We start from the raw sequence: 18,143 nt of genomic DNA on the forward strand, positions 1-18,143 counted from the left end.
TATTTGCTGCTATAAGGCCAACACCAAGAACTAGTTTTAATCCAGTTACAGAGACTGTATGTGTAGAGCTTTGTTTGTATCTAATAAAAAAATTATTTCTTTCTCTATAAGACCATTATTTGTCCTGTTCTAAGACATTTACTAACAAATAAATATAAAAGTATATTGAAAAGTAAAAAGTAAACACTGTTACGATATACTTAGGGGCATTATATACACAGCATATTTCAGACAATCACACAAAAAAAAAAAATACGAAAGAAATTCAATCAACCTGCAGGATCTGTTGTTCTCTTCTTTACTGATCACTCATCAATTATGCTCATCCAAAGCCTATTTTTTTTTTACTTGTTTACTATTTGAATACTCTGTTGAAAGCTTTCAGTAGAATTCTTACTGTTAAAAAAAGAGAGATACTTACGTATTCATCTTGCTGGAATTGATAAAAAATAGTAATTGATCAACTACATAATACAAATTCATTATAAAATTCCACCTCAGTTGCAGTTAGCTATGTATATGAGCAGAGTTTATTAAGGAAGACACAATTTAATCATATGCCAGCATCTCTAAACCGGAGAAAGATGTCCCTGAATTTTTGACAAAGAGAACAGGTGTAAAACCAAAGCACATTACAGATCAAAAATTTTTTTTTAATCTAAATTAGAGCAATTCTTGTGAGAATAATTGTTGACATTGCTTTCAGATTAAAATATCACTAAATTAACAAATATCAGCTAGTAAGGTAAGACTAAGAAACAGGGAGTAACATTGTTTGTGCTGAAAAGCAAAGTAATGGTTTCACTTATTTTTACACTAAGTTTAGGTTTAGAGTTTTAAACTTCAAAACAGGAGCAGGAAAAGGAATTAAAGTTCTGTCTTCAGTTTACATGGTTCCATCTAGCTTTTCTTTCATTCATTTCTTTCTCTTCTGAGAAACGATAATAAAAGTTTAATTTGTTTACCCTTAAGTGAATTAAGTTTTAACAGCATTTTGGAAACCTAGTGAATAGAACTTTGAAAAATAACTGTTCTCTGTTCCAGAAAAAGAAATAATTGAGCTATTTCCACAACAGCTGTGAACATCAGGGAAGACTCTGACCTTGTTGAATGAAGCAGTGTCCCAGAAACAATCAGTTAACAGTGTCACAGAACCAATCAATTATCAATTTAAGGCTACAAGGTACCTTGAAAATTGTTACATGAATGTGAACACTGGTAAGGCTGATTTTAAAATCCAGTGAATAAAGTATAGGGAAAGCAAAAAAACGTAGTGCCATGCCATCCCCTTGCACTCTGAGCAAAAGGACCGAAGAGGTGTACATCATGATATAATTTTGCACTTCCTCAGATTTTTAGTCCTTATTCTACTTTAGGACTCATATACGGAAAATATATATAAATACATGTACCAACAAAGTATCGGTAGGAAAAGGATTCTCTCAAAAATACTCTTCAGATTTTATATAAACTTCAAAATTTGAATAAATACTAAGTGGGACTAAGAGAAGGCAAAGATGCTAATATTTTTAGTTTAAGAAGATGCCAATAAGAAAATAGAAAAAGTATTATCTGATTAATCTTTCTAAGCAGATTCTTTCGTAATTGGCTCAGTATCAACTCACAGATACATTTACAGGCCAAAATATGCACAATGGCACTAATTCTAATTTCTATTACAGCCATGCCACACTATCAAGCCAATGAGGGAAACTAGGTGTAACAGATAGGAAAATCTGGCCTCTTCACTTCAGAAAATTATTTTCCCCCATTACTTACTTTCCTGCCTTGTTATGATACTGATCACTCTGCCCACAGAACTAAAAAGCTTTCAAAGAGACTCCAAAGAGTTCATAGCTATCACACCTGTTACTACAAACACTAGACTTTCCATTTATTAGCAATAAAGCAAGAGATCTTTAAAGCCAATATGAGGTTTGAATTGTCCATCCTAATCAGCTAATAATGCTGCTGCATGCTTCCCAGTACCCTTGCATCTTAGTTAAATGATCTTTATTATCACTGAGGTAGATGTTATCCATGTGTTAATGCTCCCTTGTCTCCAAAGATCCGTACTTAAGGTGATAGAAGTCTGCACTTCTTTGGTCATGGGCTTATGCAAAGTTGACATTTTGCATCTGTCATCTTAAACTGCTTATTGTGTTTGTCTGGGTCTGAATATCAGCTCAGAGGATCTGATAATGAAACAAGCATCACAGATAACAATTTTATTTCTAATTACCTTTTTTTCAAAGACTTGAGAACTGAGGCAAGCTTCTCTATACCAGCACAAATGCAGGCCTGAGAACCCGATTCAGGCATTCACACCTTTATTTTTTTCTTCCCCAATAGTCTCAACATTGCATACTTGAAAAAATGTGTTATGTGGGTCAAAGCATTTTCTGTCATGCATGTTACCGATGCCACCACCAGTGCCACTTCTTTGTAGTTATTCATCAAAATGCTGATTGCAGAGGATAAACTGTTCTAAAAGTAACCTGTCATCTTCCCTCAATTTCAAAGCTAGCCTGTGTATTATGACACCTCTTTTTCCATCTACATGTCAGTATTAAAACCTCTAACTGAAACCCTGCTGCATCTTAGTATTTGCTTTATTTGAATGATAAAGCCATTTTAAAGTCATTTAACAACAGCAGTAGAAAACATATGGTTAAATTTCAATCTAAGTATATTTTGAAAGCCACTGCACTGCAAAATGGCTGTTGTTTCATTATAAGGCTCTCACTGTCCCTTTTATAGATCATGAGTGTGCAGCCTTTAAGAATATATGACTTTTTGCAAATAAAGTGTAGCATATAATTTTTCCTATATGTTTATAAACTTTCTTCAAAGAGGAGAACCTAGGGTCAACATTGACAAGGATATTTTACTTTGTTACCCTGAGGAAAAAAACAGGGCAGATAAGTCAAGGAATTCCTGGGGTTTTATCTCACTGTTACCAATATAAGCATTTGCAGCATAAAGCAGGATCCTTAACAGTTGCAGACTCCTATGGAGTGCTTCAATCATGATTTTAGTGAGTGAAAATTGAAGGGTTCATCCAGAATGAGTACTTCAGCGTGAAAAATAAGGTATAACTTAGGGAAAACTAAAGACAGAAAAGGTAGTTTTGGAAAAGTGGAAGAGAAACAGGCAACAAACCAGCAAAAATTATTTTAATTTATGGATAAGCTGAATTCTGTTGACATTTCTGTTTCTGTATTCAATCCATGTTAAGAAAAGTATTCTATAGTGGTATTAGCAAAATTTTATGAAGGCGAGCCAATATCCTACTGAAATGATCACCAGAATAGTGACTAGATGATTAATCTCTTCTTCTTCATTTAGTATTGCGTTTCAGACTAAAAACATCTAGAATGGCAGATTCCTAACAAAGACATTTCTTCATTATGAATACTTTGCTATTAACAAATTTGGCTTGTCAGGGATGATAAATCTTAGTTTGGCTCAATGTTCTTACTTACTGGTGGTATAATTAATTTAACAATTACCAGTATTTGGGTTTTTTTTATTATTCTGAAAATAATAATTTGACTCATATCCATCAGAACCCAACCTAAAACCAATGGAAATAAGCTCTATGTGATCTCAAGTTTTTTGATCCTCTGAAAGTTTCTGATTTATTTTATGTTTAATTTATACTAGAAGCAAATAGAAAATGTATACACAGAATAGTATTTTATACAGGAAATTGTTAAAAAAACCCTCACAAAACTACCGTAATGCACCAAATAATCTTCCGTTTTCTTTCTGTCCATCAGAAAAGCAGGCAAAAAAAGTAATTACTTGTTAAATTTTAGAGATTACGTTTCCTTTGGTTTTTTTAGAGCTTAAATAGCAAATAATGCAGTGGTAAAGATACATACACATGCCTCAAGTTTCTCAGGGAGATTTTTTTTTGTTTTGGCTTTTCTTATGACAACAGACATGATTTCAATTAACTAAAAATTTTTCTTCTGATTATGATTATAAATATGGAGCATCACAACACTTCTGCCTCTAGTCTGTTACAGAGTGTGCAAATATTTGGGCCCAGATAATATTTATGAGCATGGCAAAGAAGGAAATCAAACTGAGATATATATGCCACACTCATCACTGCTGCTGGAAACTGACCTGTGCATAGAATGACAGTGAACTGAGGGCATTATTCATTCCAAAGACCTCTTGATTTGTCTGGCAAATCACTCTATCTCTTTTTGAAAGTAGAAACCATTTGGCTGCAGCTCCTGCAGTGAACCCTCACTTTTTACCGTCCTAAAGGCCTTATCCAACAAAAACCTTACACATCTAATATGCCATTTATGCAAAATGTAGGTAAGAAAGTCCCACTCAGCAATTTTGAAAACCTCTGACCACTGGGTACTAAATCTCAGGAGGCTGCATAAATCCTTCATTTACAGCTCTAAAATTCTCTGGCCCCTATACATCCTGCTTTTGCAAATGTCCTTGTTCTGAAAGAAAAAAAATCTTTGGTACCTACTGTATGTCTAAGCCTATCCAGGTTCCAGTATGCAGATATTTCCTCTGCCAAGACCAACAATGAAGCAATCAAAGTGTTTATGCCTAGGAGAAGAGGGAATTTAGTGTACAGAAATTTTGTATAGTTATGTTCTCTGTAAATTGGCAGAAGAGCTCTAACAATTCCAGCATTCAGGATAACTGTTCTCCCACTGATATAAGTTTGTGGTCATACAGTATATTAAAGCCTATCTGGAATAATTATTTTTTTCTACACCTTCAGGAAGTGCATTTGAAGAATACAAGTAGAGGGAACACAGGAAACAGAAACTACAGAATGTAAGAACATGCCATCCACAAGAATGAAGAATGAATGTGCCATCTGCAGGATACTTTGCTGTAAATAAATTATTTGTTAAACATTGGAAGACTTAAAAAACCCTATGGTTTAATAAGCTCGACGCAATCTCAACAAATGGGCATTCTCCCAGTGAACAATGCAACTAAACATTCCAATAAGTCTAAGTCTTTAGAGAACAGAATGTTTTAACCAGCCCAGAGCTAAAAAATTCTGTGGTTGATATATTACTGTTTGTTAACCTGTTTTAAATGTCCTGCACAAAATCTTAAAGTCCTGTGCCCCTCAAAAGCCTACAAATTTATGGGCCTTTGATGGATCCAATTGCACTAAATTAACCTATGAACACTGGCTGCTGGAGTCATTCATCAGCCTTGTCTAAGTGGTGGTTTTTTTATTTGCACTTCTTTACAAGCAACAGGCTGTTTGTTTTACAGTGTCTGATAACATTGTTTGTCTACCCCTTCATATTTGCACAGTTTGACATTCCCAGTAACAGCAGCAGTAAGGTAACATATACAGTTTTAAACATCCATTAATTCCATCTGTGGCATTTTGACAGAATATGGGTTATAGATGCATTTGTTTTAAGACAGTTTTATTTTTCCTTCTCTTGCAAAGATGCAGTTTATTGCAATTTGTGAGGCAAAAGATTTTTAAAAGCAGTTAAAGCATACTTAGGCTGTCAAACCATTAATGATTCTTCCAGGTAATTATTTTGCAACAGTATAGGTAACTTCTTTCTTCCTCCATATAATGCAGTATGTAAAATTTAGCATATCAATAATACACATATATCAAACAGTATGTAAAAATCTCTGTTTTATAGTACAACGGTGCTATTTTATAGTTTGTTACATGAAAGGGTCTGGCCAAAACTGTGACAGGTAAAAGCAAATACAGAAAAATCAAGCCAAAGATTAAATAACAAAACAGTTTTTAAAATATTTAGTTTAAATGAACTAAAACGGCTTCAGATTCCAACACAGAAATAATTTTCCCATCTTCAAAAGAAAATTCAGATACTTGTTTCCTTTTAGATGTTTGAATAGCACTGTTTTCACTTACAGTTATGTGGAACACAGTCATAGATGCCTAAGCTTGGAGAAGGCAATTTGAAGAACAGCCCTCAAATGACTTCAAAAGGTAGCCCATCAGGGCCTAAATCTTTCTGAAATATCAGCATTTTATTCAAACATAACAGAGGGTTACTTAAATTCTCTGCCATTTTAATTCTTCCCACAATCAGATGTGACTAAACTGACTGTTAATTAGGCCACTGCATCTCTGTGTAAGTCAGAAAAGCTAATCTAATCACCAAATTACAGTGTAGGAAGAGTCCTCAAGAAGAGAGGAACTGTAATGTCCTTCAGACTGCTACTTACAATAGCGCCTTTCATGCGCTCTTGTGGGAGACATATATTTCCAGATAATCTCTGCCGTGTACCTTGATAGGGTACTGCACTGGTTCTACCTTGAATAACACTGTGTCCAGTGCTCCACTTTGCTAAATCAACTCAGTGCTAGATCAGCCATGCAGTAAAGGGCGATAGATAACCAACGGTGTCCCAAGGTGAGCAATCAACCTCTCTGTGAGAGAAGGGAAGAGAAGGCAGGGGAGAACGCACTCTTTAACCCTGTCCAGAACTGCAGCATGGTTTCACTCAACTTCTTACCCCATCACCCTGCATGCGGTAAGCTCAGACAAGGGGTGAAGTATCCCTTGTTCAGCCGCAAAGAGAGCAGGGAGAATACTGTATGAAGGGAGCAATCAGGGAGATGTTATATTAGATGTGTAAAGGTAGTATCTCTTTTTAAAGGCTCAGATCTGCCTTATTTTCTACTGCACCCATGGGAGTAGATGACTGAACTATTGATTAAAACACAAGAGAAGAAGATCTGCAAAATGCATAGTGTACAGCTCCTCAATGGTTTCTTGTGAAACAAACAGGAAAGGTAGGTCTTAAAAGTCTAACAAATTATTATAGTTCCTCTTTTATTTCCACTGAAAATTTGAGTTTCATATTTTTCCAAAGGAAAGTGCAATGTATCCTAGGCAATTCTTTAAACCCTCCACAGAGATGCATGTTTACATGCACAATAGATTGCTGTCACAAAGTAAAAGCAGAACAGTAAATGAATAAAAAGAATATGTCACAGCTGTCACTGACTAAGGTAGTAATGTTGAAAAAGGAAGAAAGTACAGAGAAACAGATGGGGAAACTAACCTAAATTATTTACTACCAATTCAATAAAGAGAGATAGCAATTCTGGTATCTATCACAGCTCTTACAGGCCTTCTTTTGGAAGAGGGTGAAGAGGGAAGTATTTTCACTTCAATGGCTGTTAAGAAGTCTGAAATGAATTCTAAGAATAAGCCATGATTTTGATATCACAGACATAATACATATTTCCATTTTGTTTCCTGTGACTCTTTCTGTTCCCTACCTCCTCTGAAGTTCTAAGGGGAGGAGGAAGGAAAGGTGTGAGCTCAAAAAGCAATTTGCAGATCTCTGTGGTGGCAAGTTTCTTTGTAGATAATATTTTACTGATGCACTGTTAACATAATAACCATACGTCATTATGCTATTTAATTCCTGTAAATTAATTCAAATTTCAGTCTTATCCTGGGATTCATGCACTTACATTTATGCCACCATATTTCTCCTGTTGAGAAATCATAATTAGAAAATGTCACACATAGATGGCAATATCTAACATCAGAACTTGACAACTGTCTAAACAAATTAGAACAATTCTTGAAAGAAATTACAATAAATAATGAATAGTTACAAGCTTCAAAGGCAACACTGCTTTAATAGCGAAAAAATGGTAACACAAAATGGAGAGTAATTCCACCACTGTAGAGGTGAGAAATGCATACTTGTATAAGAGATCTCCAGTCATATGGCAAGGAGCACATGATACACCGGCCAGTGTGAAAGATAAAGGACTGCATTAGCTTAATAATCTCAATAAATCTGCTACTTAAAGAAGTTGAAGAATGAGCCAAAACATCTCCCTCACAACGTACAAAGTACTCTGACTTGAAAAACTTCTAATTAGAGAAGCTGAGGGGTTCAGCTGAATTTTCGAAAGCACTCCAAATATTTAGGAACAGGGGTCCCACTGGATGCCATTGATCTCATAAATCACTTAAGTGGTAAAGAAAATCCCACTCCCCATTCTTCCATATCATGTAAAGCGCATGACAGAAGTCACAGAATTTTGCATTCTAGAATAGACATAAAACACCAATTATTGCACAGAATGTCACTGAAGTGCAGAAGTAAAAAAGTGAATTAAGCCTCATTATGTTCAGTTAGTTCAGAAAGGACTGGGGATCTAAACCCACTGAAGCTAATATATCTCTTTCATCAAGGTAACAAAATTTGAGCCTCATCTCCATAGTAACCATAATTAATCATTAAGAGCTTAAATGAAAACCTAATAAATTCTATATTCTGCTCAAACTGTACTTGCAAACCTACACTTACATTTGTGTGAAAGACTTGTATAAGGCTCATTTTTACCATTCAGTCAAGAGAGAAAAGAAAAACAAATAATGTGATATTGCATTCAGTCCCTGTAGACACATTAAAGTAGCCACATTTTGCCCAAGACAGATTACAGTGTCAACTCCTTTTTCAAGATTAAAAGGTAAATTAGTGGTAGGCTTTCTTTACAGAAGTGAATTCCATACACAACTAGTAGCTATGTTCAGTTGCCCCATGAGCTGGTTGTTGACTTAGTATCAGTGGTTAAAGTTGATTAATGAAGACTCTATGCCACGCACTCTGACTTCTTGGCTCTTCATTTTAACAAGTAAGTGCATGACAAGTTCAGAAAAGTTTGTGTATATTTGCTTTACCTGTTACTGATTTGGCCAACAATGCCAAAGTGGTGCTATTGTTTTGTTTAAGAAAGTACTTGACTAAAATATAAAAGAAAGCATAAATATTTTTTTAATGTATGAAAATGACAATTATATAGGTATGATTATTAAAATAGAAATACAACTAGCCATAACTTTTCAACTTTTTGTCACTCAGCAATGGCAAATAAATCTTAAATTGATGCAGATGGGGCAGGAATGAGTCAAAATGCCATGAAATTTCATAGACTTGAAATGCAATTCTGAATCTTTACTCCAATTCAGAAACACAGATAAAGCATTTAAAGTCAGGGAACAATGGATAGGACTGAAAGCCTGTTTAGATTAGTGCAAGTCCTATATCATACCAAAGATTTTTAAGCCACACTCTAGACTGAAATGAGTGTAGAGTTTGGCTTAAGGTCAGTGGCATGATCTGATCGAGATTTTAATTGAGCACACATTTTTATTTTTACCTGATTACCTTCTCACTCATCGCATGCCCCCCAAAAGTCAATATTCTCAAAAAAAGTACAAAGAAATGCATCTGATTTTAACAATGAATGAAAAATAGTATTCTTAACATTAAAATGATGCTGGTTTTAATTCTCACCAGTTTCAAATTGTGAGAAAAAGTTGAAATATATGGCTAACAGTCTGTGAATTTTTTTTTTTAACTTTATGTGGTCACTATGAACATCCTAATGTGCAAAATTTCACATTTCATTGTTTTGTTTTGAAATGATGGTAAGTTAAGCCCAAATAGAGATTCTTGGAACCTATAGGCTAGATAGAATACTTATGTTCTGATGAAGGTATAATCAATATATTTAAAATGTTTTATTTTTAGTCTGAAAAGGAATAGTAATAATTTATTTGGGGACTCAACCTGTACTGGTCCCTCTTTTAAGGATACTGTTCAGTGCAAACAAGTCTTCCAAACGCCAAACTTCTATTCAAATAGAATTCAAATTCAAACCAACAATCATCCCTCCCCTCCCCTCCCCTCCCTCCCCCCTCAGCAAGCCTAGTTAAAACACTATTGCAACATAATTTTATTGTCTGTTTTGGGGGGGTGAGGGGGTGTTTTGTTTTGATTCACTTTGTTTTGATTTGGGGGCACAGGGGTAAGGAGGAGGAGATGAGGCTTTCGAGTTATTAAGATTTTTTTCCTCTTGGGTACAATCCACAAAAAAATAAATAATTTGCCTTGATGAGATTATTAATTATCCAATTCATCTGTGGAAGTAGCATTAAGTAAAGCAACGAGATTAAAGTTGTTTTGAAAGAAGGAAAAACAGTTATTAACACAAAGTTTTTACTCATTCTAATCCTACACTATACATTTTGCTTCTCACAGCATTGGAATATTCTACTGGACTATTAATGTCCAAACACACAGTATCTGATATATATATAAATCTTCTTTGATTTTTTACATGAAGATTGTTATGGGAATATCTGAAAATTGATTACATATAGTACAGTATAGAGATACCAGTCTAGCAGAGATCAAAACAAGAAGGACCTCCCTGATGCTTACATTAGGAAATCTTATACTAGCTGCATAAAGGGTGTGTGTATGTATATATAGATATATACATATATATATAGACATATGTATGTATATGTATGTATATGTATATATGTAATGTTATACCGTGTGTATGTGTATGTGCATGTGTGTGTGCATGTGTATACTATGCTTTTCTTCTTTTCCCTCTCAAGTAAGATCTGGACTCCTTGCTTTTTACACGTTATTTCTCATGGATTATATTCAATAACCCAATTGGAATCTAATTTTAGAAGAACATTGTATAATATGGGTGTCACAAGTTAGATCCTACCTTTGTTTTTCACACATAAAGACATTACCTGATTTTTAACTCATAGGATACTTTTTTGCTGTCACCAGGTAAATCTATTTCTCTGTTTATGTACAGATACAAAATACTAACTCTGAGGGCCTTATTATGAAAACATTGATTTTAAAATTTTCAATTATTTCGTTCTTCTCCAGATAATTTCTGTTAAGTGAGGTTTTTTAAGTGTAAGCACCCTTTCAAAGTAAGAATAATTAGTCATAAAAACAGAAGAATGAAAAATTCTGTGATTTAATATCACCTCAATTATTAATTTGTCAAATAGATGATTTGGTAAGAATAATTTATGTCTCTCTATAGTACCCTTAACAATTTCAGAAGTGGAAAAGACAGCACTGTAAATTCCTATATCCCAAATTATTTATAATAATTTTTGATTTCTCTGTATCCTTCAGTAACTTTTTATCTTGCCAGCTTGGCTCACAGAACTCATAAAACCCATTCAACATGATACTTCTGCTGCTATACATTCTTTTCCACAAATATTTAACATACATACACCCACCTACAATATTTACATATTCACACTTGATTGAAGTTCTTGAGAAACAGAACAAATATAGTTGGGAGATTTTTTTTCACATTTTAAAGGTATGAACCATTTTTTAACTAAATCAAAGACGTTCCATCTTACTGTATTTTACATTCATTAGTATCATCTCATTCCTTTAAAGCAACAGAATACCTGCAGAACAAAAAGGAGTCTATCTTGATAAATAGGATCATGCTTCATGAACTCATGTTCAAGAAAAACGTTTAACCAGATAACTATATTTACAACTGATTCAATGAAATTCATATTTTGTAGTGAAATATTTAACTTTGTAAATTTTAAAATCAAATGAATGTTCCTGGCTTACTGGTATTAACCTGGCTTATAGTATGAAAAATCCCACTTAACAATGATCAAAGATGAAGGATCCCAAACCAATAAACTAAAGTGCTACCAATGAAAGAGGTACAATATCCTTATTTTATGCACAGGGACAAATTCTATTGTTTTGGGGTTTTTTAAGATTATAAATTCAAATCAAATTTATATAAGCACCGCATAAAATTATAATACACTTCATTACTTCCACTTAGAGATAAGTTTGAATATAATAAAGCACATGCAAGTTACACTGTATGATACAGTAAATAAATTGTACCTTTTCATTTATTACCATTTCTAAGGAATTAGTTCAACGGAATTCTATAGAAATCCTGTGTAAGATGAAAAAAGAATTGTTAAAAGTGTATAATGATAATAGTTGCCTGATTGAACTAAGTCTTATCAAACATGAGTCATAAATATTCCACTGAAAGCATACTGGTACTTCATAATGTTCTGAACAGCTTCACCTGTAGTCTGATACTTAACGTTGCTTTTATCAGAATGTGATTGTTCTGTTCTATAGTTTCTTAATCCTTGGAGTCATTGGATTGAATATTAAACATGTTTATCAAGCCTCAGGATTTTAGGAAACAAAGTTAAACAAGAAGAAGCAGCACCACCTGCTGCTGGTAATCAAATCATATATGAGCTTTCTCTCCCCCCAAATTATCTGCAAAGCCACCCAGAAGTGCTAAATGAAGAGATCAATAGCACTTGTTTTTCAAGAGGACAGCCTTTCCAATAGGAATATTAACTGTCCTACCTTTATTCACTCTTGGACTTCAGTTGGTATCCTGACTAAAACTGGGGTTTCCATGATGCAAGCATGAATGTGGATACATGAATTTCTGATTTCACTACTGAATAATGCTACTATTAACATTTCAAGTCATTATAACCAAACAGTGACAAGTGTTAAATATTCATTCACTAAAAACCATTTAGACTCTCTATTAAAGTTCTAACTGGATTTATTCTTTCTTTTTTATTTTCTTGTGCTTACTCATAATACAATGTCACTACTTGATGACAAATAATATTTCATACTGTGTATGTAACATCATTGTGTTGCAGAATCCCCCAAATACCTCAACAATGTCTTTGTTGCGCTATTCTCCCCATTTAGCACTTATAAGCTTTTCTAGTAACAACCAATAAATCAAAAAACAGAGCTCTTAATATGTACAAATATTAAAAAAAAAACCAAGAATTTTTGCTAGTTTGCAGTTCATGTAATGTCATCTTGACCATTCTCTTCCCCTCTCTCTATGAGCTGTCTAGAACAGTAAACTTTGCTCCATAAATAATAGTGTATTCATGCTTTTAAAGGCTTTTATATGCATTTATGGTAGGTAAAGGTTGAAAGAGGTAGTTGACTGATTTTCACTTTTATCTACTTTAATTTCAGTAAAGGGCTTTGTCACTCTGTATACATAAAGGCTAATGCACCCTTTGGTTTGTAGAATGTACTGAAATGTTTGCAACCCTCTTGGTATCAGGTCCAAAATGTGAAGCATTACTGTTAAGAGGGTATCTTTCTAATGTATTTGTATGTATAGTTTACACCTCTGTGAGGTCTAATAAAGGATTATGGTTAATAAAAAAAATGCGTTGAAAATTCCTCATCCACATAGATTTCACAGTAATTTGCGTTCTTCCTTTTTCTACCCTGGCATATACATTTCAATTCTCAGAATACAACAAAATCAGGACATACCTTAACAGCATGAGCAGGCTTCACTCCTAAAATAGGACTGATATGGGAAGTTACCTAGTGGTTCAAGAGCCCTTATAAAATGAAGGGTTGGCAGAAGGAATTATGGAACCTATAGATAAAATTAATAGTCATGAATGACCAGAAACAAACTGTATTCACCCACAGATGAAGATATCTGAACTCTGATATACAGCCACTCACTCAAAAGTTCCTTGCTATATGAGAACTAGGCGGTAGCTAATGTATACTGACTCTTCCAAAGATATCCAAAGGACATTTAAGGAACTACAGAATACTATGCTGAATACCTCTATCACTTAAATTGTTCTCAAGAACAGAATTTGCAGGTATGTGAATAAATACTATATGACAAATATGGTATCTTGCAGGAAAAGGAAGATGGTTGTTCTGAAGTTAATCTTCACAGATTTCTTGGGAGTTCTTTGGAAGCAGGGCAATCATGAAATCAAGGAAGATCAGGATGATCTTGGATTTCCCAAATTCTTGTAAATTAGGCCCCTCAGCCAAAATTCTTAAAAAAACTAAACTGTCGTGGAACGAGAAGGAAGTTCTTCATATATGCACACTGCTGATTAAAAAGTAGAAAAGATAAATCAGGAAAAATGTCCAGTTGATAGTGGAGGGCTACCATATGTGAAATTCTGCTGTAATCTGTTCTAGCAACCCAACTTTCCCTAAATGAGCCGGAGAAGGGGTGAATAGTAAGAAGACAAAGTTTATGGGTGATATTAAGGCAATCAAGTCAATCAGGCATGATTATGCCTTGATAAATCTATGCTGACTGTTCCCAGTTGCCATCTTGTCCTTCATGTGTTTGGAAACAGCTTCCAGGAAGATTTTTTTCTATAAATTTCCAGGTATTGAGGCCAACTTGTACCTCCACAAATCTTGGCCCTCTCCAATGGGTGCAATATTTGCCTTTTTTCAGCCACGAAACTCCCACAGTTGATGTGACCTTTGTAAAATGATAGAAAGCCTCACAACAGCACTGCATAGCTCCCTCATCACCCTCGCCTGTATCCCATGTGGTCCCAAGAACTTGTGTGTATTTGGCTTAAATGCTCCATAATTCCATCTTCTTTTGTTGTGGACAATGCTTCACCCTGCCAGTGAACTCACGGTTCTGGGGGGCCTGAGGGCAGCCTTACCATTGCAAATGGAAACAGACACAAAAAAGGCCTCTGGCCCAGGAAGTCGCTAAATTGTAAATCAATGAAGGGTAGGAAAGTTTCACTACATGTTGCCTTGTTCTAATGTTTTTCCCTAGATACAGATTTTGGCTACAGTGCAAACCAGTTTCCTGGACTGGTTTCCTCATCTTATCCTTACTGTGACTTCTTGTATTTTTATCCTACTGGCATAGCAGCCATTCTAGACTCTAAATGCACAATCTCTAAATGCACAATCCCTAAAGTAATATCCTTCACAAAATTCTCTATATTTAAATATTCACAGCCAATAATTTTTAAACTCACAGTGTCTTACCATAACACTTGAGCAATTTATGAAGATTTCAGTTTAAAAATAATCACCCAACAATAGTAAACATATTTTCATTTTTAGTCTCTGGTGATGAGATGTAGTTAACAGAGACCACAACTTGTGGATTTGGCAACATGGCTAAGGAATATTTTTAAAATGCATCCATTTATAATTTCAATTCCATTTTTTAAAGTTTTTAATCATATGTATTGCATATATTACCAGAAGTTTTCAATCTTGTATGAACAACATCTACTTGTTAATAAAAATGACTGTATGGTAAACTATGCTAACACAATCAAAATAAAAACACTCTGCAGGGATTAAGGAAATGTCTAAGAAATTACTAATAGTTCAGAAAAAATAAAAACTTTAGTGGTCAGCTCCTTTCTTTAATTGTTCACTTTCTAAAATGAAGATAATTTAATTTATAGAACCTTTTGATCAAAGAGTTGCTGCAGATTAATCAAGCCCAGACATTTACTTACTGGGAAATTACCTTATTTATTGCTCTAACTTGCAACTGGTTTTGGATCACAGCTAAAGAGAAAAATCAATCAAGGAATCCATTGCTACTTGAACGCCAGCAGGACTTTCAGAAGCCTAGTACAAAATAGGACTGTCAACAGCAGCTGTTAAAAATTTCATGGAAGAAATTCTGATTTTATTACACTGTGTATGGAGAACTAAAATTATTTTCTTTTTTTTTACTTGCGCAACTTCATTCAGCTAGGTGTGTATTTTCATACAGTTTTACATTTGGTTAAAAATATCTTTATTCATATGTGATTACCTTAATTTTTGTTTACGACCTTATATTTTTACTCATATCTCTTGTATATACTTTTTAGATAAAGTTGGTTAGTGGTGATTCTAAGACAATCTTTCATCTCTGTGTAAAGGAGTTACCCCTTAGAAGTATGTTTTACCAACTGAGAGGGTGAGAGAGCTATTAACATTCATAACATTTTGCACATGCTGCACTATGCATCAGTGGTATCAGATTTTCTGCTGGCTGAAAAGAAGTCATTTGTCATCTCTGTATTTTGACAACCAAAACGTTGAGAAGAAATTGAACAGAACAGGAAGAAAAGTGTTAGTCAAACTGAGATAAAACAAAGATTAAAGCAGAATTTCCAGATTACCACTGGGTTGGTTTTGTTTGTTTGGGGAGTGCTTAGACTTAACCTTTAATACAACCATTTCAATTAAAACGCATGGTCTTTGGACCAGACTCCAAGCCCTCCAGGACTCCTTCTCAGTATGTGTTCTCTCCACAGTAATGTTTTCACTCTTTTTGTTTGCTTTTTCCTTCTGTTCCATATATCACCTATTCTTGTTACATAGTGACCCAGTACCACAACAAAAAAAAAGCTGGTAAGTCTACTGATTTGGGCACACTGTCAAGAAGTGAGATATAAAGGTTTAAATGCCATCAGGTTGAAAATGAAATCAGATCAGATCTCCCATTGATTCTATGCATACTGCAATTAGCTTGCAATCTGGGGGGAAAAAAAAAAAAAAAAAGCTACGTCAACATTTTTTGTGTGCTCCTTACTACACCATTAAGAACATCCACAGCCTTCCTATGAGATCAAGACCTCTGAAGACTTGAATGCTATACAGGATGAATTCTAAATCCCAGTCTGGCTTACAGAAAAGGGAGGTATTTTAATTCTTGAGGTGGAACAGCTCTGGGCACGCAACACACTACACAACTCTAATCACGTTAAGATCTTTTAGGTTTAAAAGCAGATAGAGCACGGAAAAATCAGTTATTTCCACCATTAGCAGGCCACAGAGAATCTGCTAATTCTTGTTCAGTTTTGATCTAGGCATTGGTATTTCAGATATAATTTTCTCTAATTCTTTCAATGAGTGTTTCCACCGTTTGTATTCTAGTTCACAGTATAGAAATATCAGTTTCTTACCTGTGTTTGGATTCATATGGATTTTATTGAAACAGCTTGACTGCAGAATCCCTACCAAAATATGTATTCATACTGTGCAAGGGAGAGAGTTTTCTTCATTCCACATTCTTCAGATCCTTGCTTTTCCAAAAATACTTCATATCATTGCCTTTCCTGCAGATCTTCATCTGTGTATTGTTATCATTGCTGGTACTTCCCAGCTTCAAATATTTTTTCATACACATAGCTCATTCTTAGCTCTTAGAGCCAAATCAGTCAGCAAAATTCTTGGTAATTTAACATGCTGAACACGATCCTGTACTGCTTTAAGCACATACCATTGTTGGTTTAGTAATCAATAAATAAGTGATTGACTTCAGACAAAACACTTGAATTATCCTTTTCTGCAAATTTAACTTACTATCAAACATATTTCCTGCTGTGTTTGTTCTGTCTAAACAGCATTTAGCTTTTTTTTTCCCAGCTTTTTAACTTAGTTCAAATACTGTACATTCTCTGCTATGCCAGCCAGAACAACAGCACCAGTTAATATGAAAGCATTTCCTCCTATCCTTAATCTCACTTTTTGCTCTTTCTATTTCAGTGTCCAAATTGTCTGTAATAACAAAATCAAGATAACTTAACAGCTGAACTTGCAGCATGCTAACCCTATCACTACCCAAGGACTCCAGTAAGTCAAGGAATTTCATCAGCATCTCCAAACTTAGATCTCATATTGAAATGGAGACACTTCTACTGCCTTTCTGGGTAACTACTGACATCTAGGGTTTTCCTTTATATCAGTTTGAAGCTTATATTTCTGCACTCTGCAGAATGCCAGTGGCCAGCAAGTATGGCTCTGAAATACTGCTGAGATCTTGAGGGTAACGTCAACCCACTTTCTAACCATTCTATCCTGAGATGGACTGAAACTTTCCTGGGCACTAACTAAAGAAAATCTCTAGTTGGCATGATTTGTCTTTCAGTCTTGTTGCATTTCTGTTTCTTTTTAACAAGGGAACAGACTGATTCTTTAAATTTATTTGCTCTAAGTGACAGTGAAGTAACAGAATTACTGGTATAGAAATGCCATCTGAGTAATTGGCCAAGATTCTCTAACGTACTTGAATCAGTACATAAATATGTATCAGAAGTAGGCCTATTGAAAATGTTTTTCATTAATAAAAGTGATATTGTTAAAATCATTATAATTCTATGTCCATAAGTGTTCTTCCAAATAATATGTCTATTAATAAAGTTGTATTACTATATTCTTTTTCTTTATTAACTCATAATATGTTTTTTACTACATCAACAGAAAGCCATGCAATGAGTTTTATTCTTTTTTAATTTCTCTCTCTGGATATTCTTTTTACTTCCTTCACTGACAATTTTTCAACAATATTTAATAAGAGGTACATTTAAATCATATTTTATTTAAGGATTTAAAATTATTATATGCCTTTCAAATAAATAACAAAGTATAAACTTCAGGCTTTCTACATTTCACATAGCTCTGATTCTTTCCCCTGTCAGAGA

At 34.3% G+C, this 18,143-nt stretch overlaps 1 protein-coding gene across 1 annotated transcript in view; it reads left to right on the forward strand.

Annotated features, from left to right (window-relative positions):
* Positions 1–11,940, forward strand: part of IGF1 (insulin like growth factor 1) — a 53,752-nt gene extending 41,812 nt beyond the window's left edge. The window contains exon 4 of the mRNA XM_074901965.1: positions 4,766–11,940. Coding sequence (XP_074758066.1) covers positions 4,766–4,825 — 60 coding nt within the window. The 3' untranslated portion in view covers positions 4,826–11,940. The remainder of the gene's footprint in view (positions 1–4,765) is intronic.
* The last annotated feature ends 6,203 nt before the right edge of the window (positions 11,941–18,143 follow it).

The sequence above is a fragment of the Athene noctua genome, chromosome 3, assembly GCF_965140245.1.
Source record: "Athene noctua chromosome 3, bAthNoc1.hap1.1, whole genome shotgun sequence".
NCBI classification, from domain to species: Eukaryota; Metazoa; Chordata; class Aves; order Strigiformes; family Strigidae; genus Athene; species Athene noctua.